The sequence below is a fragment of the Alligator mississippiensis genome, chromosome 5, assembly GCF_030867095.1.
Source record: "Alligator mississippiensis isolate rAllMis1 chromosome 5, rAllMis1, whole genome shotgun sequence".
Taxonomy (NCBI): domain Eukaryota; kingdom Metazoa; phylum Chordata; order Crocodylia; family Alligatoridae; genus Alligator; species Alligator mississippiensis.
In genome coordinates this window covers 74,933,929-74,961,770 of record NC_081828.1, presented here as the reverse complement: position 1 = coordinate 74,961,770, position 27,842 = coordinate 74,933,929, and the positions used below count along the sequence as shown (strand labels likewise).

At 57.4% G+C, this 27,842-nt stretch overlaps 3 protein-coding genes across 7 annotated transcripts; all 3 read right to left on the bottom strand.

Moving 5' to 3' along the window:
* Window positions 1-159: 159 nt before the first annotated feature.
* DBP (D-box binding PAR bZIP transcription factor) lies at window positions 160-9,739 on the bottom strand. Of its 4 annotated transcripts, XM_059728476.1 has the most exons (5): window positions 8,215-8,288; window positions 6,471-6,536; window positions 3,982-4,302; window positions 2,990-3,210; window positions 160-2,407 (listed from the first exon to the last, which is right to left on the bottom strand). In XM_059728476.1, exons 3-5 carry the CDS (start codon window positions 4,274-4,276, stop codon window positions 2,192-2,194), a joined length of 732 nt encoding a protein of 243 aa, XP_059584459.1. In that variant the 5' UTR covers window positions 4,277-4,302; window positions 6,471-6,536; window positions 8,215-8,288; the 3' UTR covers window positions 160-2,191. The 4 variants fall into 4 exon arrangements, with proteins under 4 accessions (XP_059584459.1, XP_006266601.3, XP_059584457.1 ...); XM_006266539.4 differs by lacking the exons at window positions 6,471-6,536; window positions 8,215-8,288 and adding an exon at window positions 9,467-9,739; XM_059728474.1 differs by lacking the exon at window positions 6,471-6,536 and having other exon boundaries at window positions 8,215-9,357.
* A 1,213-nt stretch (window positions 9,740-10,952) lies between these two features.
* On the bottom strand, window positions 10,953-16,839 carry CA11 (carbonic anhydrase 11). Of its 2 annotated transcripts, XM_059728472.1 has the most exons (9): window positions 16,441-16,839; window positions 15,849-15,918; window positions 14,303-14,445; window positions 13,898-14,083; window positions 13,167-13,256; window positions 12,461-12,533; window positions 12,106-12,260; window positions 11,673-11,838; window positions 11,226-11,352 (listed from the first exon to the last, which is right to left on the bottom strand). In XM_059728472.1, the coding sequence occupies exons 1-9, from the start codon at window positions 16,822-16,824 to the stop codon at window positions 11,318-11,320; spliced, it is 1,302 nt and encodes a 433-aa protein (XP_059584455.1). In that variant the 5' UTR covers window positions 16,825-16,839; the 3' UTR covers window positions 11,226-11,317. The 2 variants fall into 2 exon arrangements, with proteins under 2 accessions (XP_059584456.1, XP_059584455.1); XM_059728473.1 differs by lacking the exon at window positions 11,673-11,838 and having other exon boundaries at window positions 10,953-11,352.
* Window positions 16,840-18,064: 1,225 nt separating this feature from the next.
* Window positions 18,065-27,607, bottom strand: IL11 (interleukin 11). Its single transcript, XM_019500885.2, has 5 exons — window positions 26,366-27,607; window positions 19,622-19,785; window positions 19,256-19,342; window positions 18,538-18,696; window positions 18,065-18,229 (listed from the first exon to the last, which is right to left on the bottom strand). Exons 1-5 carry the CDS (start codon window positions 26,370-26,372, stop codon window positions 18,065-18,067), a joined length of 582 nt encoding a protein of 193 aa, XP_019356430.1. The 5' UTR covers window positions 26,373-27,607.
* Window positions 27,608-27,842: the final 235 nt, after the last annotated feature.

The window sequence follows — 27,842 nt, the reverse complement described above, 5'->3', positions numbered from 1 at the left end:
GCAGGGGCCAGTTCCTCCCAGGCGTCCCCACAGATGTTTCTGTGCCACCCCCGCACACCAGCGCAGGGCCTGACTGTCACACACACCTATAAACACACAAACGGGACAGCAGTGCTGGTGGTGTACATATCTACTCAGAACAAGACACCTGGAGCCTCCTTCCTGCCTGTCCAGTCTCTTTATTCATCCTGCTCTGTGCTGGGGTGGGGTGTAAGCCCCCTCACCACCCAGACCAGCCTCCATTTGTTATATAGAAAAGAAAAACTTTCCCTGCCCCCCACCCCGTGTCTGTACAAAATGCCCCTCCTGCCCTCCCACCGCCCCAGTACCCGCAGTCCCAACCCAACACAGCCACCCCCAACCCAGCACCCAGGCTGAGCTGGTGTGGGCACGTGCCCCCCCCCCCCATTGTTCAGTGGACACCCCTGCGGGTGGGATATGCCCTGGTCTCACTGGGCTGCCTGGGGGATGCAGGGGTCCTGGCCATGCCTAGGGCAGGTGGGATGGCATAGATGGCCAAGTAGTTTTACCAAAATATATCTCACATCTCAACCCTGGCAAAGAAGTACACAGGGAACCTGCCCCCCACCCACCCCTTGGCCGGCCAGCCCTGGGGCATGGTCGGCAAACCCGTTTGTACTGGTCCAGTGGGGAGGAAAGACATCCCCCCCACACCAAAAATATAATATGCACTGGGCAAGAGGGGGACCCAGGGCAGTAAAGTGGTCAGAGTGCAAAAGGGGGGGGGGGGGATGGGATCTGGTGTGTTATAGCAGGGGGAAGGCTGGGAGCCAGGACACCTGGGTGCTATCCTAGTGCTGGGAGGGAAGCAGGGTGGGACAGGATGCCTGGGTTCTATCAGAGAGGTGGGAAGGACAATGAAAGCAAAGCTCTCATTATACAGAAAACAGGGTCAGTGTTTGACTAGTTCCTATGTACAGCTGGAACAGAACCCAGGTGCCCTGCCTCCCAGCAACACCCGCCCCCCCTGCTGTAACCCACCAGGTCCCCGCACCCCTGCCAGATTTCAGACAGAACTCAGGTGTCCTGGGCCAGATCCCTGCATGGTCCCTCCAGCCATTCCCAATGTGTGCCTGTTTTGGGAATCGCCTGTGTTGGAATACCAAATAGCCACTAGGGGGTGCATGGAGTTGTGCTGTAATTGGCAGCCCATGTGGGGAAGGAGGGGGTTAAGCTGCAGCTCCTTGGGGCTCTGGACCAGTTGCAGCCCCCCCCCCCCCCCCCAATCATAGTCTCTGGGTTCCCCTTCTGTTCTCAGGCCTCTTAGTTCCGCACCAGTGCGGTTGGGGCCATGTGGTGTGTGGTGGGCAGTGGGAAATGTCCACATGGGCTCATTGCAGCAGCAAGTGGGCACTGAAGCAGGTGCTTGTTGCAGCAGGGGGGCATCCATGTGATGTGCAGCTCGGGGGGGGGTGACCTCTGCTGGTATGGCCTGCAGGATGTGCTGTCCCCACAGCCACTTAGAAGACGGCCAACCCTACTGTAAAGCAATGCACTTCCTTCCAGTGCTGGATGCTTAGAGGCAGGGTTGAGCCAGGACACATGGGTTCTGTCCCTGGTTCAGGCACCTCACAAAGTCTCAGCCCAGTCACTTAACAGTTCAGCAGTGAAGCTCCCTACCATTCACTCCCCAAGTGTAGTATCACAGGGGGAGACAGAGCAGGGACAGCGACTTCTCTTGCTAAGTGGCCTGCCAACCAATCAGAGCAAGGTGGTGGGGACAGGCAGAGCTGGAAGAATCAAATCCTCGAGGCTCCTGGCTCCACTGCTCCAGACCTCACTTTTCTCTGGAGCTGTTACAGAACCCAGGTTTCCTGGTTCCCAGCCTCTCTGGTCTAACCCACCAGACCACACTCCCCTCCTGGAGTTGGGAGGGAACCCAGGCATCCTGGCACTGACCCTCCCCTATTGGATCAGAGCTGTCCCCATCAACACTGGTCCCCATCCTCTTCAACGAGGCTTTGTGCCAATGTGTCCAAGCTGGGAAGGGGGCGCTGCATCCATGGGCTCAGTCTGCCCCTGTCCCTGGGTGTCTGTGCCCTGTGGGGCAAGCCTTAGAGTCTGCCAGTCCTAGGGGGCTGCTGCTGACCAAGTCCCAGGGGCCCGGCCAGCCCCCACCTGATCAGAGGGGGCTCCATTCCATGTGTCCACAGGGTGGGCAGGGCTGTGCCTACAAGGCTCCGTGCTGAGCCTCATACTTGGAGAGGATGGAGCGGTAGCGGGACAGCTCCTGGCGGATGGCAGCCACCTCCTGGCGCAGCACAGCATTCTCCTTCTCCAGGAAGGCTGCCCGCACCGTGATCTGGTTCTCCTTGAGGCGCCGAGCGTCCCGCGACCGCTTGGCTGCCTCATTGTTCTTGTACCGCCGGCTCCAGTACTTCTCATCCTATCAGGTGGGTGGGCAGAAAACCATAAGAGGGATGGATGGACAGAGTGGAAATGAGAACAACGGATGCAACAGAATCATGGGAGAAGGGATAGATGGACAGAGGATATACAAGGTGGACAATTGGATGGGCAGAGAATAAATGAAGTAGACAGACAGAATAATTAGTATGGACAGATGGATGGAAAGAAAAATACGGGACAGAAAATAAAAGACAGATGCAGGTAAAATGAAAGAGATGGACAGACAGCAGGGATGAGACAGACAGAGGGACACAGGCAGAACAAGGGGAAGGAAGAGAAGCCAGGAAAGGAAAAGATGGAAAATAAATGTTTGGGAGCAAAAAATGGGAAAAAGGTAAATAAATCAATGGGAGAGGAAGAGATTGAACGAGTCATACAAACCAACCCAACCAGGCCCAGTTCAGAGCTGGTGCTCCATGCTCACCCTCTCCTCTCAGCTACTCCTCCCAAGGCTAGATTGGGGTGGCAGCCTTTAGAGGGGGCAGGTCTGCCCCAGCCCTACTCCCTGAACCAGTCAGTGCCCCCACTGGGGCAGATGGGGGTTGGCACCTGGCCTCACCTTCTGCTCCTCAGGCACCTGGATTTTCCGTGCCTTCTTCATGATGGGCTGGGGCTTGAGCTCCTCCTCGGAGAAGCGGTGCTTGCGCGGGTCAAAGGTCTCGTGCCCAGGGACGCTGGACAGCGCCAGGTCCGCAGGGTCAGGGTCAAAGTTCATCAGCACCTCCACGCTGTCAGGGTCCACGGGGCTAGGTGTGCTCCTGGACACAGGGGTCACCGGGCCTGTGGGAGGAGGCAAGGAAGGGTCATGCCCACAGGCACCACTAACTCTGCCTCCTGCTGAGCCCTTCACCAAGCTCCAATAGCACAGCACCCCTAGCACTGGGGTCCTTCAGTCTGTAAGGGAGGACATGCCCCCACTCCTGCACCCTAGAGGGGTCTCCCATCTGTGTGCTTCCCTAGTTGGGCCCTGCTTAGTGGGAACTCTGTGGGGACAGAGTGGGGGGCTCCAGCCTGACCAGTACTGGACGGTCTGCAGGGGGCCCCATCTTTCTCCCCAGGGCACTGCAGACACACAATGTAAAGTTGTAACTATGCATAGCATCCTCCCCTACCCCACATCACCCTGGTGACAAGGCAGGCAGGGGCCCCCAGGCCCTGCTAACTCTCTACCTGCTGACAGAAGGGAAACTGAGGCACTGAGAAAGAGGGCTGAACCAGAGAGTGAACCCAAATGCCCTGGCTCCCAGCCCCACTGCTCCAAACTACTAATCTCACTTTCCTCTCTGAGCTGGGATAGAACCCAGGCATCCTCGCTTCCAGCAACCCCATGTGCATCGGGTTGGGGTGCAGGGAAACCTATGCTGGGGAAACCCCGGGATTTGTTCCAACCAAAACCCAAGAGAGACCCCATGGCTGCTGGGGGAGGCAAGAAATGGGGGAGGCAGGGGAGATGGGGGAGCAGGATGGGGGAAGGGTGAACCCACTATCTATGTGCTCCCTGCCCCCGCATTCCTGCTTCCCCCACCACCCCATGGTCCCCTCAGCGCCCACCTGTCTTGGGGCAGCCACTGCCTGTGCTGCCATCACTGGGCGAGGAGCAGGCTGAGGTGGTGGAGGTGCAGGAGGCTGGGCGGCTGAGAGCCCCTGCAGAGCCAGGAGCACTGGCATGGATGCGGCTGGGTGAGGTGCCAGGTGGGCTGCTGGGGCTGGGGGGCAGCCCATTCTCCAGCAGGAACTCGTCCAGGTCAACATACTCCACCTCGCTGTAGGGCAGGGCCCGCTCCCACAGCAGGGAGCCCAGGAAGGCCCCATGTCCTGCCCGGCCACCCCCCAGCTCTTCCTCCATCTTCCCCTCCTTCTCCTTGATGATGCCTATAGGAGAGAGGCAGCAGGTCAGGATGACAGGGTTTCATCTGAGCTTGTGGGGAGTGGGGAACAGGAAGAAGGGTAGTCTGGTGGGTTAAGAATGGCTAGGAATCCAGATGCCCCTGTTCTATCTCTGCCTGTCTGTAAGTTGTCCTTTCATATTGCTCTGGCCAGGCTAAAAGCCCAGAGGAGAAATTTATTCCAACCTGAGCAAGGGTTGTGTGAGCCTGCAGAGTACAGGATTAGCCATGCGTGTGGGGAAACAGTGAACACAGCTGTGCGTGCTCTTGTGCACATGTTCCTGTGCATGCACTTTCCACTCCTGGGCACAAGGCAAGCATGCACATCAGGTTGTATACACAAACATGTAGTCACTTGTATGAATAAACACAATTGTGGAAACATGCAAGTACTTATGCAAGCAAACACAGCTGCCTGTATATGCAAACAAACAATTACTTGTGCACAGAAAGATGCACTGGAGAACATGTATCTATTTGTGCACACATGCACTAATACCCAGGCCTGCACATGAACTTGCACAGCTGCTTGCAAGTATGCAAAGGGGTTGTGGGGCACATACATGTGTGAAGAGACTGCTGACTGCATCTTTGTGATGGAAGGATCCAGAGGATGCAGTGGTGCAGCTGTACTCCACCTTTTGGGTCACAAAGCAGGAGCAGCTGGAGACTTATCTAAGATCTCCAAAAAAGGCAAGAATCTCCCTCCCATCCTGCTCTTGGAGCTCCCTTTGCCCCTAGGTCAGCTGGGGGCAGCAGCAGCAGCGGGGAGAAGGGAGGTGCCTCTGAGCACAGAGGTGAAGGAAAGGGGTTGCTGAGAGCAGATGAGAGGGGGAGATTCTTACCCCATTTAGGGACTTTTGAAAATGTAAGTGGTCTGCTTATCCTAGTTGTGGGTGGGAGAGACTGGGAGTAGAGGAGTGCACCCAGCCCTGCAGTGTAGGTCGAAACTTCAGCACCCACTTTATAAAATCCTGGATCCTCCTACATATGACGATGATGATGGGATGGGAGGGCACACAACTGGGGGGAAAGGTGGGTGTCTAAGTGTTCAGGTGTGTGCAAGCATATGAGCTCAAGGCTTTGGGGGCGGTGTTCACAAGTGACTGCATATGTATGCGTGCTCATGAGCCTGCAAAACATTAAATTCATATATGGGAGTACTGATATGTGAATGTTCATTATGTTCGTATATGGGAGTACTTGTGTTGCGAATGGTCATGTGCAGGCTTGGGTATTAGTGCATGCGTGCACAAATAGCTACATGTTCTCCAGTGCATCTTTCTGTGCACAAGTAATTGTTTGTTTGCATATACAGGCAGCTGTGTTTGCTTGCATAAGTACTTGCATGTTTCCACAATTGTGTTTATTCATACAAGTGACTACATGTTTGTGTATACAACCTGATGTGCATGCTTGCCTTGTGCCCAGGAGTGGAAAGTGCATGCACAGGAACATGTGCACAAGAGCACGCACAGCTGTGTTCACCGCTTCCGTACACACATGGCTAATCCCATACTTTGCAGGACGTGTGTGTGTTCAGATGCATGAGTGTGTGAGCACACAGGCACGAGGTCTCTAGGCGTGCCATCAGCAAAGGAGCCTGCCCAGCCTTGCATGGGCATCTATGTGAGTGCATGGGGCAGTTCCCTGGATCCCTGGACCAGTTAGGTCCTACAGTCAGGTCCTCCACTGAGGATCCAGTGTCCATGCGAGCATACTTGGAGTTTAAATCTGATGGGACAGGGAACCCCAGGGTCACGGGGCTGTGGGAGAAGGAGCACCCCTCGCCCTAATCACTGGCAGGCCCTCAAGCACAGGGAAGGGCCTGTGGGAGGGGTGGTGGCTGCCTGGATCCAAACCATGAAAAGGACAGAGATATAAAAAGGCAGATATAGATAGAGGACTCTGTATGGGGATGGGCTGGTAGTTCTGTAGGGAATGGACAGTCAGACAAGGCACTCTGTAGGCAGATGGACAGACAGAGAGATGGACAGAAAGATATGGGACGTGCAGGCGGCAGGAGGAGCAGATGGGTGGATGTGGAGGATTGCCCCCCCCAGCAGGCAGCAGCCGCGCAGCCATCCTGGCCCACGTGCCGCTCCTCCCTCCCCCGCCCCCCCCACCCTGCCTGTAAACGTGAGGCTTGTTCACCTCAGGTGACCCTGGCTGCTGCACAATGTTGGACCTGCGGGCCTGACCTTCTGCGGGACCTCCTGCCTGGGGGAGACACGGGGAGGGACTGAGACCTGGTTGCAGAAAGGGGTCTGCTGAGCTAGCATGCGATTTATTTCATTATTTCTTTTTTTCCTTTTGCTATTCTTGCTGAGCTGCCTCGTCCCCGCCCACGCCAGCACCGCGGGAGCGCTCTCTGCAGGGTCACGTGCAGGGACAGCCAGGAATAGAACCCAGGCGTCCAGGCTCCCAGCCCCCACCCCAACTTTAACTCCCTACACCCTACTCTGCTCCCAGAGCTGGGACAGAACCCAGGAATCAAGGCTCCTGGCCCCCTGCTCTAAGCCACCAGACCCTCCTCAAGCAGGGACAGGATCCTGGAGTCCTGGCTTCCTGCTCTAACCCATCAGATTTCACCCCCTCTCCAGAGCTGGGACAGAATCCAGGCATCTCAAGTCATTATATTCAGGTGACTGCATCCCAGCTCACTCTACCTGTCCCCAGACCAGGGGTGCCCCCTTCACCCCAAAACAGGATGGGGTTCAATATGCTTGGCTTTCACTTCTGAATCAAAAACACCCCCTTGTGTCAAGTTGGGATTTATGTCATGAGGCAAAGGATCCTATGATTTATTTGGGGCACAGGCCAAAGCATTTTGGAATGAGTGGAGATGGGGTTCAGCCAAAGGATTTGGGGATGAGACAAGGCCTGGTGCAGAGGATTCTGGGATGGCCTTAAATGGGATTCTTAAGGATGGTTGAAGGAAGTGGGGACTAACACACAGGGTTCTGGGACCACATGGAGAAGAGCATAGCTTGGCACCAAAGGGGCTGGAGTGGCACAAAGGACTCCGGGATAGCCCCAAGAACAGCAGGGGCTGGTGCAAAGGGGTCTGAGGTAGCTGCTGAAGGGAGCCGGGGGACAGTCCCAGGTTCTGGGTCACCACTGGGGAGAGCAGGGGCCCGATGCAAAGGATTCCAGGATGCCCCTGCAGGACTGGGGTGGGGGCAGGGGGCTGTCACACAGGATTTGGAGATGCTTCCCTGCCAACAGCACTGACATGGCACCTTCCTGGTATACCGAGGAAGAGAAAAAGGTGGGAGACTCCCCTGGGGAGATGTCAGGCTGGGTTCCCCCACCCACGTGCTGACACAAGGCTGAAGCAGGTGGCAGAGGCAGGAGGCCCAGCCTCACCCCATTCCTTAAGCCTGACTCTGCCTGGCGCACGTGGGGCAGGAGGCAGGTGAGGGCTGCAGGTCACGCCCTGTGCTGGGGAGCACTCAGGCCTGTCAGGGGCAGCAGCTTGAGAGCAAGATGCATCATGGCCCTGAGGTGAAAGGGTGCTGCATGTGGGGATGGGGTGTCCCTCTCCACTAGCACATGCATGTGTGCGCGCATGTGGGTGGGCACTACATGGCACTACCGGGGGCCTCTCGCTTTCAACTTGCAGCCCCCACCTGCTCCATGCCACCCAACAGCCTCACATGTACCGCTCTCTTCTCATTCACAGACACTGCCTACCCCAACAGAGGACTGCTGGTTTACCTCACTCCCACCCTGCAGCCCCCTGCCCTACTGGGGCCCCTCATTGCTAACCTGCAGCCCCCCACTTAGCACAGCCTTGGAACCCCCAATCCTGCCAATACCCCTCACTCTTGACCCACAACACCCTACCATCCCAGCCCTGGGCTCCCCCAACTTTGCGCTGTCCCTTGTTCCTGACCTGCTGCCCGCTGGGTTGTTCTCCAGCCAGCATCTGCTGGGACGGGTCGGTTCCTGCAGGGAGACTGGAGGCTGGCAGCCCAGGGCTGTTTGCAGAGGCAGGTCTGTGCCCAGTTTCCCGCAGAGGCTGCCCCGCCGTTGCCCGCACTGCCGTCTCCCAGCCCCATCTGCTCCTTGCTCAGTGTCAGTGCCCGGCAAGCCTGCCCTGCCCCGCCTCCCTGCCCACCCCGCACTGAGTGCTCACGCGTTCGTTCGGCAGCATCTCCTCAGGCAGAGAGAAGGAAAAGCCGTGCGAGCACGTTTCACTGCCTCCTGCCGTGTCCCGTGGCCCAGCAGTGTGCGGGCCAGTGGCTGGGACACTTAGCCACCGAGTGTGCGGGTGCATGCGTGCAGACCCAAATGGCCCTAGGGACCAGCTCCCTGCATGTACTGGGGGCACTGATGTCCCCTGTAGGAAACTGGGGGTCATGGAGACACAATGACATGCACACACACACACAGACTCAGCTGTGCATATGCAGATGCACACAGACTCATAGATACACACACACACATGCATACAGCCCCACATAGCCCCTCTGGTTCACATATATGCAAAAAGACACACTTGCACACTATGCTTCTTTCACAGATACACAATGCCACTGCTGCATATACACCTAGAGGGACACACCTGTGTTTTTATCAGCTACACAAACACACTGTACCTCTGGGCACATGAAAACAACATGACAGCACTGTCACACACACACGCAATACCTTTGACACATGCACAAGCACACACATCCTCTGTCTCTCATGCACAAATACACACCAGGCCTCCGCAACACACAAGTGCTTGTGTGCGCACCCAGCTTCAGTTCACCACGACCAGTAACAGGCAGCACACACGTTCATACTCAACTGTCACACATGCACCATGCGTGCCAACCAGGACTGGTGACACAGGCACAGCTGTGAGTGCACTCTGACATGTCACACGCACACAAGCACACGCAGAGCCGCCACCACCACCTGGGAAACGGCACACAGCTTGCTGCACACATGCACACGCACATATTAGTGTGGGACATGCAAACACACTCGCAGCTGGTTGCACACACGCATGCAACCCCCTCCCCTCAGCCCGGGGCACGCACACACGTGCACGCACACACCTGGGCGGCGCGCACACGTGCAGGCGGGCGCCCTCCCGCGTGGGCAGGTCGTGCGGGGCCGGGCCGGGCCGGGCCGGCAGGCGGGGGGGCACTCACATGCGCTGGGGTCGCGGGCCCGGCGCTCCGGGCTCTTGCCGGGGGCTTGCAGCAGGCTGCGCAGACTCGCCATGCCGGCGCCGCCGGGGCCCAGCGGGTGCCCGGGCAGCCGCTCCGGGGGGCCCAGCGGCGCCGCCTGCCTGGCCATGGCCGCGGCTGGCTCGGCTCGGCTCGGCTCCGCCCGGGCAGCGGCGGCAAGAAGCAGAGCGTCCCCGGCCCCAGCTCCTCCGGGGGCCACGCACCCCCCGCCCCCCCCCCCGGCCCAGGGGCGGGGCCTGCCGGCGGCGGGCGGGGCCTCCGGGCAAGCCCCTCCCCGCCCACCGTCCTCTCCCCCAGAGCCAATGAGCTGCAGCCGAGGGCCCCAGGGCCGGCCGCCGCGAGGGGGAGGGGGGCACGCCCGTCACGTGTCCCAGCCATGGGGGTGGGTGATGGGCAGGTGGGAAAGGCGGGGCTCCCTGACCTAGATTTGACCAATGGCACGGTGGCGGGAAGGCGGGGCCTGACCCAGTTTTAGCCAATGGGAGGCGGCGGCAAGGAAAGGAGGCCTCAGGGGCTGGGAGCACGTGGGGCAGCACGTGTGGCTGGGCCCCGGCGGCGGGGAGGTCAGGTCTTAAAGGGGCCGCACGGGGGGATGAGTGTGGGAGTCCAAGGGGGAGGAGACAGGTCGGTGCCCTCCCTCCCTGTCCCCCCCCCCCCCCCCCAGTCGGGATTGCCCAGGCGTCCGGGCTTGTGCCCCTTGGGCAGCTGCGGCCTTGCTCTCTCTAGGCGTGCTGGCCGCCGCGGAGATGCCGCTACCCCTGGGGAGGGGGTGGTGCCGGGCGCTGCCCTTCTGCTGAGACTTAGAGGGTCTGGGGGTGGGCGCCTGGCGCAGCACCCAAAAGTAAACAGAAACGGTTTGTCCTGGTCCTTCTGTCTTCTCCCGGTTGCCCCGAGCTGGGCCGGACACAAGTCTGGCTGTCATTAGAGCTAGCCTCAGTGCTGGCCAGGTTTGGGGGAGCCAGTGGTTGGGCCCAGAGGGCCTGCTTCCCCCCCACCCTTATTTCAAGGTGAGGACACTGCTTTGGGTTTCTTTTCTTTCTTTTTTTTTTTTTTAATAATCTTCATACAATTTTATTTAAATTTCAGACAAAGTTCTTCCCCCTCCCCCCACCCCTGCAGCAAGACCCCCTGAAAAATCATCCCCTACCCCTAGGGCCCCCTCTCTTCTGACTGACTTGACTGCCAGAAGGCAGGTTACCCCATCCTCTTCTGCCTGGGGGTGGTGGTGGGGAGCAGTCATCCCTCATCCCAAGCCACACACTGTACCTTAGAGGCCTGGGCTCAGCCTTCTCGTTCAGTATTTGGGAGGGCTTGCTTAATGGGGTGCAGACCCTATGTTCTGAGTCTGACCCCAAGCAGCATCTGGGATGCCACCAGCTGTCAAGGCCTGAATGACCCTTTTTATCCCCTCTCAGACTTGAGATGCACTGAGTTAAGGGGGTTAATCCAGCCCCTGGAGGCAAACTTTAAGACAAGGACCCTCTCCCTAGTGTTGGGATGCAGGGCTGATAGCCACTGTCAGCCCCGGGGACAACTCTAGGGGCATTCTGATCTCTGAACTGTGGGGTATGGTCCCTCCACAGCTAAACTGGGGAAGCCTTGGAAGAGAAGGCAGTACTGAGACAGACACCCTCACCCTCATTCCACCCCCAAATCTACCTCCGAACAGTGACCCAGCGTAGCACCTGTCACTTCAGGGGATGGCATCATGGTTAGGGGGAAGGGGCTGGGACCCTCATATTGTTGGGGACTCCCCAGTTGCCCCTGTGGAAAGGGGCCTGTTGTCTGGTCAGAAGGTGCAGGAACTGCCTGCTAGCTGACAGTTTGGGCAGGTCTGGCACCATCCACTGCAAGAGAAGAAGGAAAAAGGAGGGTTAACAGAACAGGAGAAGTGACCTAAGCTACAAGTACTGCAAGGGGATGGGATGTGGGAACCCGATGCACTGTTCCCCCAACCCCCCTCCCTCCCCCCCACCAGGATGCCTTGGTTCTATCTCTGCGCAGGGTGGGGAGTGGGGTCTGCTGGTTCCCTGGGGGTGGGGGAAAAGGGTTGAGGCTGGAGGACTGGGTTCCCTGGGCTGTGGGGGCTGGATGTCTGGCTTCCCAAGGCTCTTGGGCTGATGGATGTGGGGCTGGGTGCCTTGTTCCTTGGCGGTGGGGGGCATACCATGCAAACGGAAGCGGGTCCCAGTGCAGCGGTGGGGGGGCTGGTGTGGGGGGCGGTTGCTGCATAGGCTGCGTTGGTGCAGGGGCTGGGGTGGGCGCAAGTTGTCGCTCATGCTCTGGAAGATCTGGGACGGCAGGTTCTGGCTCAGCAGCCGCAGTGAATGCATCTGGGGGCGGGGAAGAGAGAGTGCATAGCTCAGCAGGGCGTGGGGGGGCAGCAGAATTCCCTTTGGGGGCTCCCTGAAGCCCAGATCCCTGAGGTGGATAGGCCCTAGGCCCAGACAGGGGGTCTGGGGCACAAAGGGATAGTGTTAGGCCCTGGTTCCCAGAGTGGGGATCTCGGGGGCTGGATCAGCCAGGGGGTGGCCCCTTGAATAGTCCCCAGAAATCAGGATCGTTGCAGATGAGGAGGGTCCTTCAGACCTGGTCCTCACCTGCACAGAGGTGATGTTGAGGGGCTGATCGATGAGGACCCAAGTGACAGTCTCGTAGCAGGGGGGCGCTGTCATGGAGCCCTGGTACGTGATGAACCCAAATATCTCAGGGTACAGCTGCTCCATGTGCAGGTCCTGCAGCAGGTATGCATCATCTGGGAGCGGAGACAGAAATTAGTACTCTTTACCCTGACCCACAGGACCCTGTTTTCCCCACCAGCCCTTCACCTTGACGCACAGCCCCCTGTCCCCCCACCTACTCTGCCAGTGCCCTTCACCCCAACGTGCAATCCCCTGCCCCCTCAGTCCTTGATTCCACCACTGCCCAGCCATGCTGGTGCCCCCCTGACATTACTTTTATAAGAGATCCGGGTGATGGTTTCCCGATTGAGGAGTCTGTTGAGGAAAGGGTTGGAATTTGGCCCAATCTGCAGACAGAAAGTGGGGTAAGGGCATGCCATTGCCACCTCTGGGGCAGCATCTGGGGCTGTATACCTAGGCAGGCATGTGGGACAGGCAGCAGTGCCCCCATGATGGGACAGGAGAGGCCTGAGGGTACTGGGGGAGGCCACAGGGCATGGAAATGGATGAGGAGAAGGCCTGCTTGGGAGAGAGGACTGGGGGCAGAGGCAGCTATGCTCTGAAGGGGTTGTTACTTGCAGAAGTGGGGCAGGGGGAGTGCTAGACTGCAGGGAGTAGTTTTGAAAGGCTGCATGGGGGGGTTGCTCCAGAGACTGGGGTGGGGGTATTCTGTGCAGTTCTTCCAGTGGAGTGGGGGTTAGCTGGCAGGCCTGCTCCAGATGGGCTGATGTGGGGAGGAGGAGAGGGGCTGGGAGGTCACTCTGGATGCAGGCTAGGCAGAGCAGATCTGGGAAGACCTCCAGAGGGGATGGGCAGTTTTGTGCAGTTAGGAGAGTCGGATCTGTTGAGGGGTCATGGACGGGGGTCAGGTGGGGGCATTTCAGATAAGGGAAGAGATCTAAAAGGGTTGCTTCACGAAGGCTGGACAGGGGAGCCCTCTACTAGACCTGGATGGAGGCAGGGTGGGGGCTTACACTGACCAGCAGTGAGATTATGGCAAGCCCACTGGGGCTGCGGGCAGCCTCTGAGGCATTGGAGTACAGCTCCTGGTTGTAGTGGATCAGCTGCACCTGGTTGGGAAAGAAAGGCCATTGGGACACACAGGTCTAACAGACTAACAGTATCCCTTCTCCCTGGCTCATGCAGGCCAGATCTGACCCAACTGGGCCCAAGGGGTGCATATGTGTATGGGGGGGGGGGCAACCCCCTGCTTTGTCCCCATCCCTCACAGCAGCACCTGGCCCCCCAACCCAGTCATCCCCTCTGTGGTGTGACCCCCTCATCCTGTACAGCTCCAGTCCTCCTCCCCAGCTTGGCTCCCAACAACCTCCCTCAGCGCAGTGCTGGGATCACAGATTGCAGATTGTTCTGATAGGCTAATCAGTCTCCCTAATTTGCACAAAGGGGAAGCCTGGAGCTGTGGAGGTGGGGCTCCATAGGGGCACCCCAAACAGCTGGGCTGCGGGGTCCCATGGCACCTTCCTACGGAAGGGCCAGCGTCTGGATGGGGGAAGGGCATGTGGCCATGGGAGCTTGCTGGGAAAGAGTCATATGCTCTGGTGCGAGAGGAGCCCACCCTGTAGTTCAGGTGGAGGAAGGAGGCATGCCATATGGTGGTGGGGGGGAGGGGGGGTGGTACCTTGGTGAAGGAGTGGCAGTGGACATGGGGAAGGGTTTGGCCCGTGGGTCAGCAGATGGGTGGGCATCTCACCTCAGCAGGGAAGGGCTGCTGGTCGAGGCGGTGCTCGGAGCCGGTGGTATCATGGCCCCCAAAGTGCAGATGTAGCTCCTCTAGGCGGTGGCTGTAGAGCAGGGGCCCCCCAGAGATGTTTACCAGCTGCAGCTGCTCAGGGCGGAAGGACACATGGCGCCCCGTGTTGTACATGGTACCACTCACCTGCAGGTGAGGACTGATTGATGACGTTGCCAGGTGGAGGGACAGACACCCCACACAGAGTGGACACGTGCCCCTTCCCCCAGACAAGTGGACACCACTGGACAAATGCCCAACCCAGTACAAAGAGTCACCCACCATCACACATGCACTGGCAGGGGCTAGATCTTGTACATGCTCACATTTCCCCCCCCCCCCCCCCGCCCCCCCCTCGGCACTCACCGTCTGGCCCCCGGTGCTGAGGCGCAGTGGAGGCAGGAAGGGGTCATACATCACCTGGCTGCTGTCCACATCCACAGGTGACTGGCGCTTGCCAACAGCACATAGGCTCCATGCTGAGTTTACTAGGCCCCAGAAGGGCGGCCCTGAGTGGGGAAATCAATCACTTGCTTGGGGTGCTCTGTATTTGCTCAACACGGGGCCCCCACCCCCTCTTTGGCTATGCCCCTCCTGAACCTGCCCCCAGTGCCCTCCCTGGAACCTGGTCCAACCAGGAAGGTCTGGACAGCCACATCCCAAAGTCCTTTGCACAGCAGCTCCCCACAACAGATTCTGGGTGTCAAACTAATGGCTCTGATTTCAGGGGAACTAAATAGGGCTTGGAGGTGTCATCATACCTCTTTCTGCCCCACTGCAGCTTTCAGGGGCCCCGGGACCCCTGTCCCATATTGTTCTTCACCAGGCACACCCCAGCTTGGGATCCTCCTGCATCCCAGAATCCTTTGTGGGGGTAGCTCCCTGCGAAGGATTCTGGGCCTGGGCCAGCAGCTGGTGGAAGAGGTGTTTATGTTGAGGCATGAATGGTGGCTGTGGGGGCACAGTGGCAGCAGGAGCATGGCGGTGGTAAGCAGGTGAGCTCCCACAGACGCCGCCAGTGCTATTGGCAGGGTGGGGGTGGCGAACGCTGACCAAGGGTCAGTGATCATCTGCAGCCGCTGCCAACAGCGGTAGTGGCAGCTTGTGGGAACCACGGACCATCTGCAGGCGGTGTTGGTGATGGGGTGGCAAGTGGTGACTGCCCACAGGTGCCACCGACAGTGTCGGCAGCACCTTTTTGCAGGGGGCTTCACATGTACCGTGTGTACCCTGTACGTGTCGCCCCTGTATTGAGGGGACCTGGATCACCCAAGGCAGATAGATCACCCTGAAACGTCCCTTGGAATTATCTCTGTCCCACGACAGCTTTGTTACCTGATGGCACTGCTTCACCTGCTCTTCCATGAGTGGGTGTATATGCATGCATGCAAGGATGGGCACCTGGTGCCACCTTAGGGGGGGCACGTGCCCCCTCCTAGTGACCAGTCAGCAATCAGGGTTGGGGGGGGAGTCCCCCTGTGGCCAATCTCACCAAGGAGGGGCGGGGGGGGGGGGGAGTGTTCCCCACGGCTGATTGCGCCAACCAGGAAGTGGCCATGGCACTTCATCTGGCGCTCACAGGGGGGCACTGGCGCTCCTGCCTGCCCCCTCTGCCCGCTGCCTAAGTAGGGAGCGCAGCCTGTCAGAGGGTGCATGTGCACCCCCTACACATTGCTACTGCATGCAAGCAAATACACATCTGTGCATATTTGCTCCTGGATGTGTAGCCACGCAGAAGTCTGCAGGTGTCCCCGTGTCCAGATAGGAGCATGTGCATGTGTGTTGGCACACGTGTGTGGTGCCTCTCCTATGTACCAGAAGCCAAAGCTGGAGGACAGAGGAGACCTCAGCTCTCCTGGGAGCAGCCAGGCTAGGACCCTGCACAGGGCAGGAGCATGGCCCAGGCACCTACCGGGGACAAAGCTGCCATGCAAAGATTCCTTGTAGGCCCACCAGTCCTCATATGGCCGCACGGGGACAACCTGGAAGGGAAGGAAACGGTTAAGAGGCACGAGGGACTTAAGAGGCATGAGGGACGGGGGTGGGCGCTCGCTCTCCTTTCTCCCCCAAGCATCTGGGCAGAAGAGACGGGCAGGAAGGATTGGGGAGACCCTCGGACAGAGCTCCCAGCCTCCAGCAACCTGTGCCCTCCCCAGCGGGCCCTGCCTTGCAGCCCCTCACCGATGCTCTCCGGTGCCCTCTGCCTCTGACCCAGAAGCTGTCTGTCGGGTGCCCTGCCCCTGGCCGCGCCCCCGGCCCAGCCCCGCACCCCGCTCCGCGGGCCGCAGCCGACGTACTGCCTCAGCCCGGGGCGGCTCTCCCCGCCCGCCGCCGCAGCTGCCCGCCTCGGGCGTTACCCGCCTCGCTCCGGGGGACCCCGCACGGCCCTCGACGACCCCCCGGCAACCGGAGGGAGGCAGCGCGGCGCGGACAGGCACGCGGCTGCGGCGGGCGGGGCAGGGCTGGCGCCCGCACGCGCCTCCGCGGCCAGACGCGCGCCCTACCTGAGCGGCCCACGGCGCTGGCGGCTCCCCCGAGCCCGAGCAGCAGCACTGCCAGGCGGGCCCCGGCGCCGCCCCGCATCGCCGCCACCGCCCGGCCCGGCCCGCCCCGGCCTTGGCCCCGCCCCGCCCCGGCACTGCACGGCACGGTACTGCACGGCCGGGATCGGGGCCCGGGGGCCTGCGGGGGCGGGGCGGCGGCCGGGACGTCGGGCTTCCCTCCGTCTCCCCCGCCCCGTGCAAGGTCTTTATTGAAAACGCAGAGATTTTCTCCTCGGAAACCCTTTTTATTACAAAATCAGGGAGGGGGGTGGAGGTCAAGCCCGGATCAATAAATAACCCCCAATACAATAACCCCCCCCCGCGGGGGCTGCAGTCAGCGTTCATTCACAAAACGACCCGGTCTCTACCTAGGTAATAAATTAAATAATTTATATCAGGGAGGCACCCAGCAAGAGCTGGGAACCAGCTGGGGGGCAGGGGGAGCCGGGGAGGAAGAGCGGGGTTTGGACATACAGGGCTTCGCCCAGTGCGGCAGCGGGCTGAGGGTGGCACTGCCACTGGTGCCTGGGGCCCAGCGCACAGGGCAGCTGGGCTGCAGCACCGACACCGTGCCTAGCCATGGCTTTACCCAGGCATCTCCCCGTGAACATGGGCTCCCCCCACCCCCGGCTCCGTGGGTGCTCGCACCCCAAACCACGTGCACAGCAGCACACCAGGGCTCGGGGCTCCCCCCCACAGAGCTGGGAGGAACCCAGGTGTCCTGGCTCCCTGCTCCTATCTGAGCCATAGCTGTTCTGCGTGGGCCCAGGCTCCACGCCGGGTTTTTCTGGTGGTCCCTCTGGGGTTGGGGTTGAGGTTGGGGGGTGTTGGGGTTCTGCTTCCAGAAATAGGAACTGGTGGAAGAAATGTGGACCAGACTCCTGGCTGGGATAAGCTCCAGGACACAGTGGGGACTTGGCGGGGCCTGCTGCCCCCATGCCCTTGACTTTTAAACCCGTGCATGCTGGAAGTGTCCTGGGCTGTGGCCCTGTGGGAAGCCATCACATAGCCTCACAGGCGTGGGGCACAGAGTGGGACAGGGAATCACACAGACGGGCACGAATAGAGTTTGGGGGGAGGCACGGTGAATTGACCCCTTGTTCTTCCCACCCTGCCAGGGGGGGATGATATTGCAATTCACAGAGTGGCCACGAGGTGGCGCCCTTGCTTTAGGGAAAGGTCACCCAGGGAGGGACTGTTGAGGGGGTGGGTGGCAGGGAGCACATGGGAGGGAGCTCTTCCCTTCCCTTTGCCTTCTCTCTGGGGTGTGCACCCACACCCCTCCCTCTCCCATTCTCCCATTTCAGGGAAGTAATACTTATTCATGGTGGGGGGAGGATGTTAATGAGCCATTAATTGACCTAAGGGAAGGAAATCCTGACCATAATAAATAAATAAATAGCGCGTTGCATAAATAGTTCTGCTACATCCCTGGGGGCTGGGACACCCCCTCCCTGCTACCAGCCACTCTCAGGGAGGACGGTCACATGGGCGTCACGGCAGGCCTGGGCTGCCTAGGTGCAGGGTCCCGGCAGGTCCGAGGTGAGGGGTTCTGTGCCCCCCTGGCCCTGCTGCTCTCCAAACGTCACAGCTTGTTGCGGATGAGAACAAGGGCACGGGCAGCCCAGTCCAGATAGAGGTGGAAGCTATGGAAGATGGCATGGCCAGCCTGCACCACGGACCAGTGCGTGCCATGGGAGGGCAGTGAGGGCAGTGTGTCGCTGGAGCGTGTCAAGCTCAGCCGGGACATCTGGCAGAAGAGAGAGGAGGAGAGGAGGTGAGCGTGCGTGCATGAATAGCACTAACCCTTCTCTTGCATGTGCAGATGTCCCTGAAAGCCCCAACAAGGACCTAGGGTCTTGCCCCATGCCCACTGCCCAGGCCCTGCCCCTCACATGTACCCAGGCCTAGCCTTCCCCCAGTATGCAGTCCCTGCACACTCCTAGGATGAAGTCCCTGCACACCCTGGGATGCAAACCCTACTCCGCATTAGACCTAGTCTGCCCACCCAGGCCTTGTCCATCCCAACACTCTGGCCCCTACTCTGCTCCCACGTACCAGGTGCTCCAGGCGCCTGAGCAGGCGCTCCAGTCGGTTGTGCACAGCACCCAGCTCAGGCTCTAGGGGCCGCAGTACAGGTCCTGCCTTGCGCAGCCAATCCAGGTGCTTCTGATAGCTCTGCAGGTCAGCGCTGAGCCGCACTAGGCCACCGGGTACCTGCAGGGGGCAGGGAGCAAGGGGTGAATAGGGTGAGACCGGCTGGGCAGTCCCAATCAAGAGTCCCAGGAATGAGTTTGAACCTTCTGTAAGAGAGACACTGAGCTGGGTACAGGGCACAGGGCACAGGGTCCTGTTTCCCAGTCCCTCTTGTTCTAACCCAGTGATTCTCACCCAAAGTGGTGCAAGATCCTTTTAAGGGTGCTTTGCCATTTTAACACTGTTTGGTGGGCAAATGCCTACACAAGTTTCACCAGATAAACCCAAATATTTCAAATAGGAATCCACATTCTGACCTGCTGTGGTCTTTCTGAGTTCCTTACCACAAAATAATTGCTCTATTATTTTTCTATAGTCAAAAGAAAAGTGAAAAGCGGGCATTTTCCAAGGCGTACCTTGAGTCTAAAGGGTTGAGAATCACAGCTCTGACCCGTTGGACACCACTTCCCTCCCACAATCAGCATATAGAACCCAGGTGTCCTGGCTCCCAGCCCCCTGCTGTAATCAACTGGCCTCTTCCACAGGGTGAGGGGCAGGGTGGGTGCCAAGGCGCTCTCACCTGGATGCTGGCCAGCTCCACAGCGTTCATGGACAGGACAGGTAGCGTGTCCATCTTATGCTCCCCCTCAGCTGGGAACCGAGATTTCTGTGGGTACAGGGAGGGGTCAGACCGGGCACCAGCCCCCAGGTCCTAGGGGGACTAGTCTGGCACAGGAGAGGCTGTGAGCCTGCAAGGCTCAGTACTGCACCCAGGCTTCGCGTTGGGGAGCCTGGAGGCTGGGTTAGATGGTTCCATGGGGCTGATCTGAGGCAGGAGTGGGGGTGGGATGCCAGGGTGGACAGGATGATGGGGCTGATCTGGGGCAGGGAGAAGGGCAGGATACCAGGGCACAGAACCCAGCAGGTACACAGAGTATGTACGTACGAAGTGGGTGAAGAGGTGCTTTGTGTCGCTCAGCAGGGTCTTGGCTAGGTTGATGACAGCGTCAAAGTCGGCCCTGGGATCTGAGGGCTTCACCCGTGGGGCAGGTGCAGCCCCTAGCCCCTCCCACAGGCTCAGCAGTACCATCAGCAGCCAGCACACCCGCCCTAAGGGGAAGAGATGGTCAGCGGGCACTGGGCTCCATGCCATGGCTCCCTGCTGGGTGCACCAGCATGTATGTGTGTGCGTGCATATGAGAGAAGAACACACGCAAGCTGTACTACACCCCTCACCACTCTTTCCCTGTCATATGCAGATCCCCATGTGGATTTGCTCATTCCAGCCCACCAGTGACTTGTAGCCTGTGACTTACCCTGCCTGGACAACCCCGCACCCTGTCTCCACCAACCTGGGCTGCTCCCCTTTCCCCATCTCTCTAATGCCTGCCCAGCTGCATCCCTCTGTCTCTTGCCTTCTGCCTCATCATGGACCACCACCAAAGGATTGTCACAGGCCTGGGTGTGGTGGAGCACCAACATTAACAGATTGGGGTGCATATCAGAGACCCTCCAATATCCCTCTGCTCTGTCACTTGAAGACTCTCCCCCAGTATCCCAGGGCAAGTGCTGTAGGCACATGGTGGGGGCTGTAGAGCACTGTGGTGGGTCCCTTACTGACCACAAATCACCACACAGTGCAAACAGACAGATAGATGATCTAGGAGGAGAACTGCATGCTGATGGATGGAGGCAGGGATGGAGGTGGAGGCTGCGAGTCTGTAGGACTGGGTGTGTAAATGCAAAGAGGAGCAGTGATTCCAGATTACTCTTGGAGCGGGGCATTGCACAGAACTAGTCTCAAACCCTGCAGGGGATTTGGTTAGGCCAGGGGGGATATGGAGAGGGTAAACTTGGGTGGAGTAGGGGCATAGGAGGGGGCTGGGAAGACACAGAAGGGGGAACATCAGGGATGTCTGCAAAGGGGGGCTGGGAGTGGAGGCAGTGGGCACTGGCTGGTTCAGTCACCACAACAATGGGCTGGATGTGAGAATACTGTGGGGGCTGGATCCTGGCTTCCAAGGTGGGGCCCTGAGCAGTGGGGGTGGCCCTGTCTACCCCTGCTCTTTTCCCCAAGCACTGCGGGAGCCTGGGGCCAGGGCTGGGGGGAGGCTGGTGCAGGCTTGCTGGAAAGAGTGATGTGCAGCAGTGAGTCAAGGTGGCTGCATGGGCAGGCGCCTGGCTCCCCCCTCCTCTACCCCCCCATGCGGGAGGTGCATTTTAAAGGCTGTCAGGGAGCCTGGGCCTATCTGATACCTTTCTGCCACTATGGGTGGGTGGGTGGAGGGGCTGGGGGCAATGGCAGAAGGTGGAACCCCAGAGATTGAGCAGCCCAGCAGGGATCCCTGCCCCCAGGTCTGGTGTGGCAGAGTGGCTGGGAACTGCCTCCTGGTGGTCTGGCTCCTACAGTTTTAAGCTGGATGGGCTGAGGCCAGACACCAACTTGTCTCATGGTATGTAGAGGGCAGGGACCTGATTCCCCCCCCTCCCCCGCAGCCCCAGTGTGCTTGGGGCTAGAGACAGGGCTGTACAGCAGCACAGGCAGGTTCACAAAGTCCACAAGGGTAAAGCAGGGCTGATACCAGGAGAGGCAAATGACAGCAAGGACAGCACACGCTCGAATACACAAACACACTGACATATGCATGGAGACACATGCGTGGAGAGACACACACAAGGAAACACATGCACAGGAACAGGCACACAAGGAGAGAGAAGTACACAGGAATGCATGCATCCCCAGGGAAACATGCATGGAAAAACACACATACACACACATGCATGGAGAGACATAGGCACATCTCACAAAAACATAGACACATGAAGAGAAATACACAGAGAGAGAGACATGCAGAGGAATGCATGCTTGGAGAAGTAAGGACATCTACATGCAGACACACATGCAAAGAAACATGCATGCACAAACAGAAATACAGAAATTCACACACCTGCAAAGAAATCCAGAAACACAGACACACAAACATTCCCGCAAAGATATGCATACAGACATAGGGTGAAAGCACATACACATACAAACAATAATTGGACCCCAATTCAAACAGCAAAACATGAACACCTGTGGAAATGCATGCTCATGGGAACAGCCACACAAAAGCATAAACATGCACAATGAAACCAAACCCACATTTACAGAGAGACACACACGCACGCGCACACAAACAGGCCCTGTCTTGCTGGCGGGAAGGTGCTCTCACCACATCGGAATGAGCATGGGGACGATGGCTGGGGGACAAAACTGTCTGTGGTTTTTCACACACGTCACTGACTGGGCTGACCCCAACCTCAACCTCCCCCCCTGTAACTTGACCGGTTTGCACACGTACCCGCTTTCATCCACAGGGCACCTGTGCCCATCACTATGTGATACACAAACACCCCTCCTGATGTATGAGGACTTCTGCAGGAACTGTACACACATGCACACACACTACACATACAGGAACCCAGAGCCACACATACCAACTGCACACACAGGTGCTCCACAACCACACACACGCACCCATGTGCACCCAGCAACCGCATACACAAACTTCACATGCACAGCCAACATTATGTACACAATGGCTGCACTTGCAAACACCCAACAAACATATAGTTACACAAACTGTCCTTCTATGGCTATTCCTCAATATGCGGATCATGTCTGCAGGGAGGGGAAGGAGGGAAACCTAGTAGAGGCCTGTGTGTAACATCTTTTAACATGGGGAAGCCAGTGTGCAAGGAATAGCCACACAAACTTGACAGGAAGGAGCCCTGAACCCAGTGGCAAGGATGTCCAAGACAACCAGAGATGTCCAACCCACTGCAGCCCTCATCCGCCTTCACAGCCACAGAGAACCAGCAGGGCCTCAAGTACATCTGGTTCGTCGTTGGGGTCTTCAGGAGTTTGGACCATGCTTAATCTGGGACCTTCCCTCAAATCCGTTCACCAGGGGGGAGACCCTACCAGGAGTACGAGACTCCAGACAACATAGCTCTAAGTGTCATTGGCACACACAGGCCTCTCCACCATGACAGGATTACAGTCCGAGGAGAAGGCACAAACTATACGTAAGTACAAACACAACATATGCACACAAATGATGCATGTTTTTCCACATGCATGCAAAAACAGTTCACAGAATGACGCACCCATAAACTGCATACAAACTGCATCTATATCAAAGAGAACTCAACTATACACACACACACAAACTACTTTTGCATGTGCAAAATACACATGTGCATGGAAAAAATACCCCACACAAAGTGTCCCATAAACATGCAGAGAGTATACAACACACCCCAACACAGTGCAAGTATAAAAACTACCCATACATATGCAAATGCACATGAGAAACCTACTCACACAAAACCATACATACGGATGCAATGTCCACATTCACCCAGACTACATGCATCAGCACATGAGACTGAACCCACTGCCTGCACACATACATGCAACAGGGATAGGCACTCCTGAAAAATGACAGTGCCACAAATCACATGCCCGTGCATACAAGAACTGCACACCCATCAACACATAAAACTACACACATAAGCACTATTCATGCATGTGCCTGCAAAACACATGCATGATGCACACAGCAACACATGACCATGTCCTGCCTTGTATCCACAAGCTGAATGTCATGGCATTATTTCTTGGAACTAGAGTCTTGAATGGATACTGAAGAAGCCAGGGGGCTAGCAGGGGGTGTGCAATTACCTGGAGTCCTGAGGGACAGATGGTATCAGAAAGACAGAGACTCCAGGCCCAGCAGGTCTGACTGGAGAGTGGGGACCAGGTCAGAGAGACATGGAGGGAGGTGGAATGGATGGATGGAAGGAGGGAGAGAGGCAAAGGGTGTGTAAGGGTGGATGGAGAGGCAGATGGATGGATGGATGGATGAGTGTGTGGGGGTGGCTGTTGGATAGGCAGGTGTGTGGAGAGGTGGGTACACAGGCTGATGGGCAGATGGGTGGATGGATGGATGGAAGTAGGATGTGCAGTGGTGGATGGATAGACAGATGCATGGAGGGATAGATGAAACAATGGAGTGTAGGGGCAAATGGATGAACATGGGGATGGAAGGCAGATGGATGGATAGGAGGAGAGTGCATCCCCCCTTTGTGGGGGATGAACAGGCCTCAGCTCATCCCCAGCCTGGTCCTCTTGCCCCAAAGCCAGGACCATGCTCTTGCTTCCAGGCACTGACAGCAGGGGAGGGATTTGAGAAGGCTGCCATCGAGGGCTATGCTGGGAGAGAGGTGCTTGGCAGGGAAAAGGCTACACACATACCCACCCCGTGCACATGTACAAATACACACATACACCAGCTGCGAACACATGGGGCTTCACATATTGCCATACACACACAATGACATACACACGTGAGGCTACACACACCACTGTACACAAGCAGCTACACACTGTTATATACCATTACACATTGCTGTACACATATACACAACTAAACACACTGCCACATACCATTGCATACTGCCCTATACACATGTAGAACTGCACACATTGCTGCATGCACACAACTTCATACAAAACTGCTACCTGTCCTGACACACAACACTTACACATGAAACCACACATCTATACACACAAAACTATACACGACACAAAGTCCCACAGAGAGACACTCACTGCAACACACACACACGCGCACACACACACACAGTTATATACAAAGCTTGTGCTATGCACAAAATATTGCCCAGCCACATGTACAAATGCACACACTGCTACACACAGAATTACTGAGTTTGCTGCCCAAACTCAGACATCCACACAATGGCAACTGCACCAACAGCTGCCTACATACAGTGCTATACAAGCACATCTAGACACATTACTGCCCCCCCCAACAGCTGCAGATCCAGCTACATATGTGACTACACACACAGACTGACATAGCTATGCACACAATTATAACAACAGCAGGTATGGCTGGACATGGTTACTCACATCTGATCACAGAACCACAAATTGTACACACACACACACACACACACACACACACACACACACACACACACACACACGTATGCATGCACATACTTGGCCAATCCCCTCTCCAATTTGACTCCTGCACTGCAAGGGTTAAAATATATATCCTTCCCCAGCCCCCATATAATACCATTCATTCCTAGCTAGCTAAGTAGAGCCACCACAGCTCCAGGAGGACTCCATCCCCCAGGAGCCACCCAGACTCTAGGAGGACCCCAGTCTCCACTTCTATGCCTCCTGGAGCCTCAGCTAGGACCCCTAGGGATCATCCTCTGGGGCACTGGCCTTGCCCAAGGAGATAGGGGAAGGCTGTGCCCCCAGCCCTGTCCAGTGAGTCCCTCACAAATCTGCAGTCACGGGTGTGGGACGAAAGCCTCCACATAGATGTGCACACATGCATGCACACACACCTCAGCCTCCAGGATTCACAGCCTTGCTGCGGGATTGCTTTGCTGTGTGCTACCCACAAGTCCTGTTGGCCTGCAGATAGGGGCCAGCTGTGTACTTCCTGCAGGAATGGACAGACACCCAGCTCGAGACAGCAGGAACAGCTCCCTCAGCCCAATGTGATGGATGAGAAAGGTCCTATAGGGATGAGGGACTGCAGCAAGCATCCAAGACACAGATGGACAGACGGGCAGATGAGAGAAAGAGAGAGGGAGGAGAAAGAGAGGGGGATGGAGGAATGGGTAGGTTGATGGACAGAGGAGACATATGGTGATAGATAGGTGAACAGATGAGTGTGTGTGGAAAGCAAGATGTATATGGGAATGGACAGATGAATAGACAAAGGGGATAGAGGCAGGCAGGCAGATAGACTTTTTTTTACTTCAGACAAGAGAGAGAGAGAGAGAGAGAGAGAGAGGATCTAAGAGGAGAACTGCATGCTGATGGATGGATGGAGGGGTGGAGGCAGTAGTGGATGGGCAGGTGGGTCTTTGCAACTCAATCAGGTAAGTGAACTGACGCTGTGAGAATCACCTCTGAGGGAGCTGCCTGGACATGTCAGGCCAGATGCCTGACAACATAAATTAACCTCCCAGATGGGCCCCCTGATATGTGGTAGACCCCTCTGCACATGGGATGCATCTCTGCATCTCCATGCTCCCCACTGCAGGCAGCGGAGAAACTGAACAGATGACATCATGCCATGACACTGCATCCCCAGTGCTGTGTATATGCATATATATAATCCTGAGGTAGGCACAGCTGCCCATACCATCCAAGTGCAGTGCCAGCTATCCCTCCGCTCTGCCCAACCATGGCCTGTGCAGGTCACTGCCAATCCACCAATCCGCCATCTCCTAAACACCCACCATGCAAATGACATGCAGATATATGAATAAAGACTGGTGCACTCATCCACATGTTGCACATATTACCAGATGGACATTGCCTCTAATCCACAAAGGCACATCATCTAATGAAGAGCTTGCCTAGAGCTCCCAGAAGCACCACCCCAACACCTGATGGATGGATGGACAAGCCAACTGGGACAGACATGGGACCCAGGCAGTGCCCTCCCTGCCCCAGAAAGACTTCTAGTCATGAGGACTACAAAGGCAGTACATTAACAGCGAGATGCTCCTTTGGAAACACAAAAGCGACATATATCCCTTCCCCTTTTTTTGGTAATTTAGGTTAAAAAAAAAAGAAATTAGGACTTACTGTGCATGGCTGAGTGTGGCTGGGGCAGGCTGGCGGTGAGGGCAGGTACCTCCCTGGGTGGGAGAGTCTCTCCTCCGGGGCTATTTTGCTCTTTCTCCGTTAATGGGTTAGGTTGATGGCTTTTTTGGTAACTTGGCTGCTTGGGGAGCTCAAGGTGTGTGTGTGTGTGTGTGTGTGTGTGTGTGTGTGGTGGGGGACAACTTTTCCCCCCTCCCAAAAAACCTTCACACCTGCTGCCGAAATCCAGGGTCTTTTTTTTTTCCTTTAATTTTTTTGGGGGGCAGGGGGGGAGGGGGGGGCTTGTGAGGTAAGTTTAAAAACAAATCTGAGTCCAGCAAAAGAAACACCTCACATACACCCCCCAGCCCGCCCCCTGCGGAGGAAGGACGCAGAGCACAAGTCCGGGCTGCCCCGTGTGTGTGTGTGTGTGTGTGTGTGTGTGTGTGTGTGTGTGTGCATGTTACACCACTACCCATTGGTCTATATATACCGGGACTGTGTCCGCTATGTAAGTGTGAGCGGGTTTTTCACAGGATGACACACATCCTGACTCATTCCTTTTCCATTCAGAAAAAAAAGCTGCCTCGAAGCCTCTCTTGCCGGCCGAGCAGAGCTGCCCGCCCGCCCGTGCAGTGGGTGGCTGCTACCCAGGGGGATGACACATATCTGGAGAATGCCTGGCGGCGGGGCAGTGTGCTCTCCCTTTAAGATTTTCAAGGGGGGGGAAATGAGGTCATGCTGTAATCCCACAGCTGACACCACCACCACCCCTGTCTGCTCCCCTGGGCCTCATTCCCTCTGGTAGGGGGGTTCCCATCCCCCACTGCAGACACACCTGGGGGGGGTGATGGAGGAGCACTGGGGAAGACAGGAGCTTGGAGGGGAGAGAAGGAAGGAATGAATGAAAAAAGGGAGCTGGGAAAGCCCTAGGTGAGTAGGGCCTGCCCCAGCCCTGGGGGCTTGGAGCCTCTGGGGAATCAACCAACATGCAAGAGAACCAAAAGGACTGGTGTCCGTTATCAGCTGACCCAAGTGGCTGGCTGTGCCCTTGCCCAAAGGTACACCTTTGCCACAGCTGGAGTGCCAAGGGACTTGCCACACTGCCTGCGGGCAGGGTGCTGGAATGCAGTGCCGGGGCCAGCTGTTCAGTCCAGGCATAGCACTGTGGGTGCGGGAAGGCAGTGGGAGCCAAGTCCTCATACCCTCTGGCAGTGATTGTGAAGTCCCTGGGGTGCAGTGCAGTCTCTGTGCCAGAGTTCCCACAGCAGTCCCTGGGGACCCCCTGTCCCCACAGCCTACTGTCTCACACTCTCTCTCCCCCTCCCCTCCTCCCCAGCTGCTCTTTCGTGCCTGGTCCTATTTCATTAACCACACAACTATGCACCCAGGGGGAAATTCTGGGGAAAGTTGTTTCCTTGTTTGCTTCTTAAGCAAGACATTGAGTGCGTAAAAACCACCCACTCGTGCTGCCCCAGCG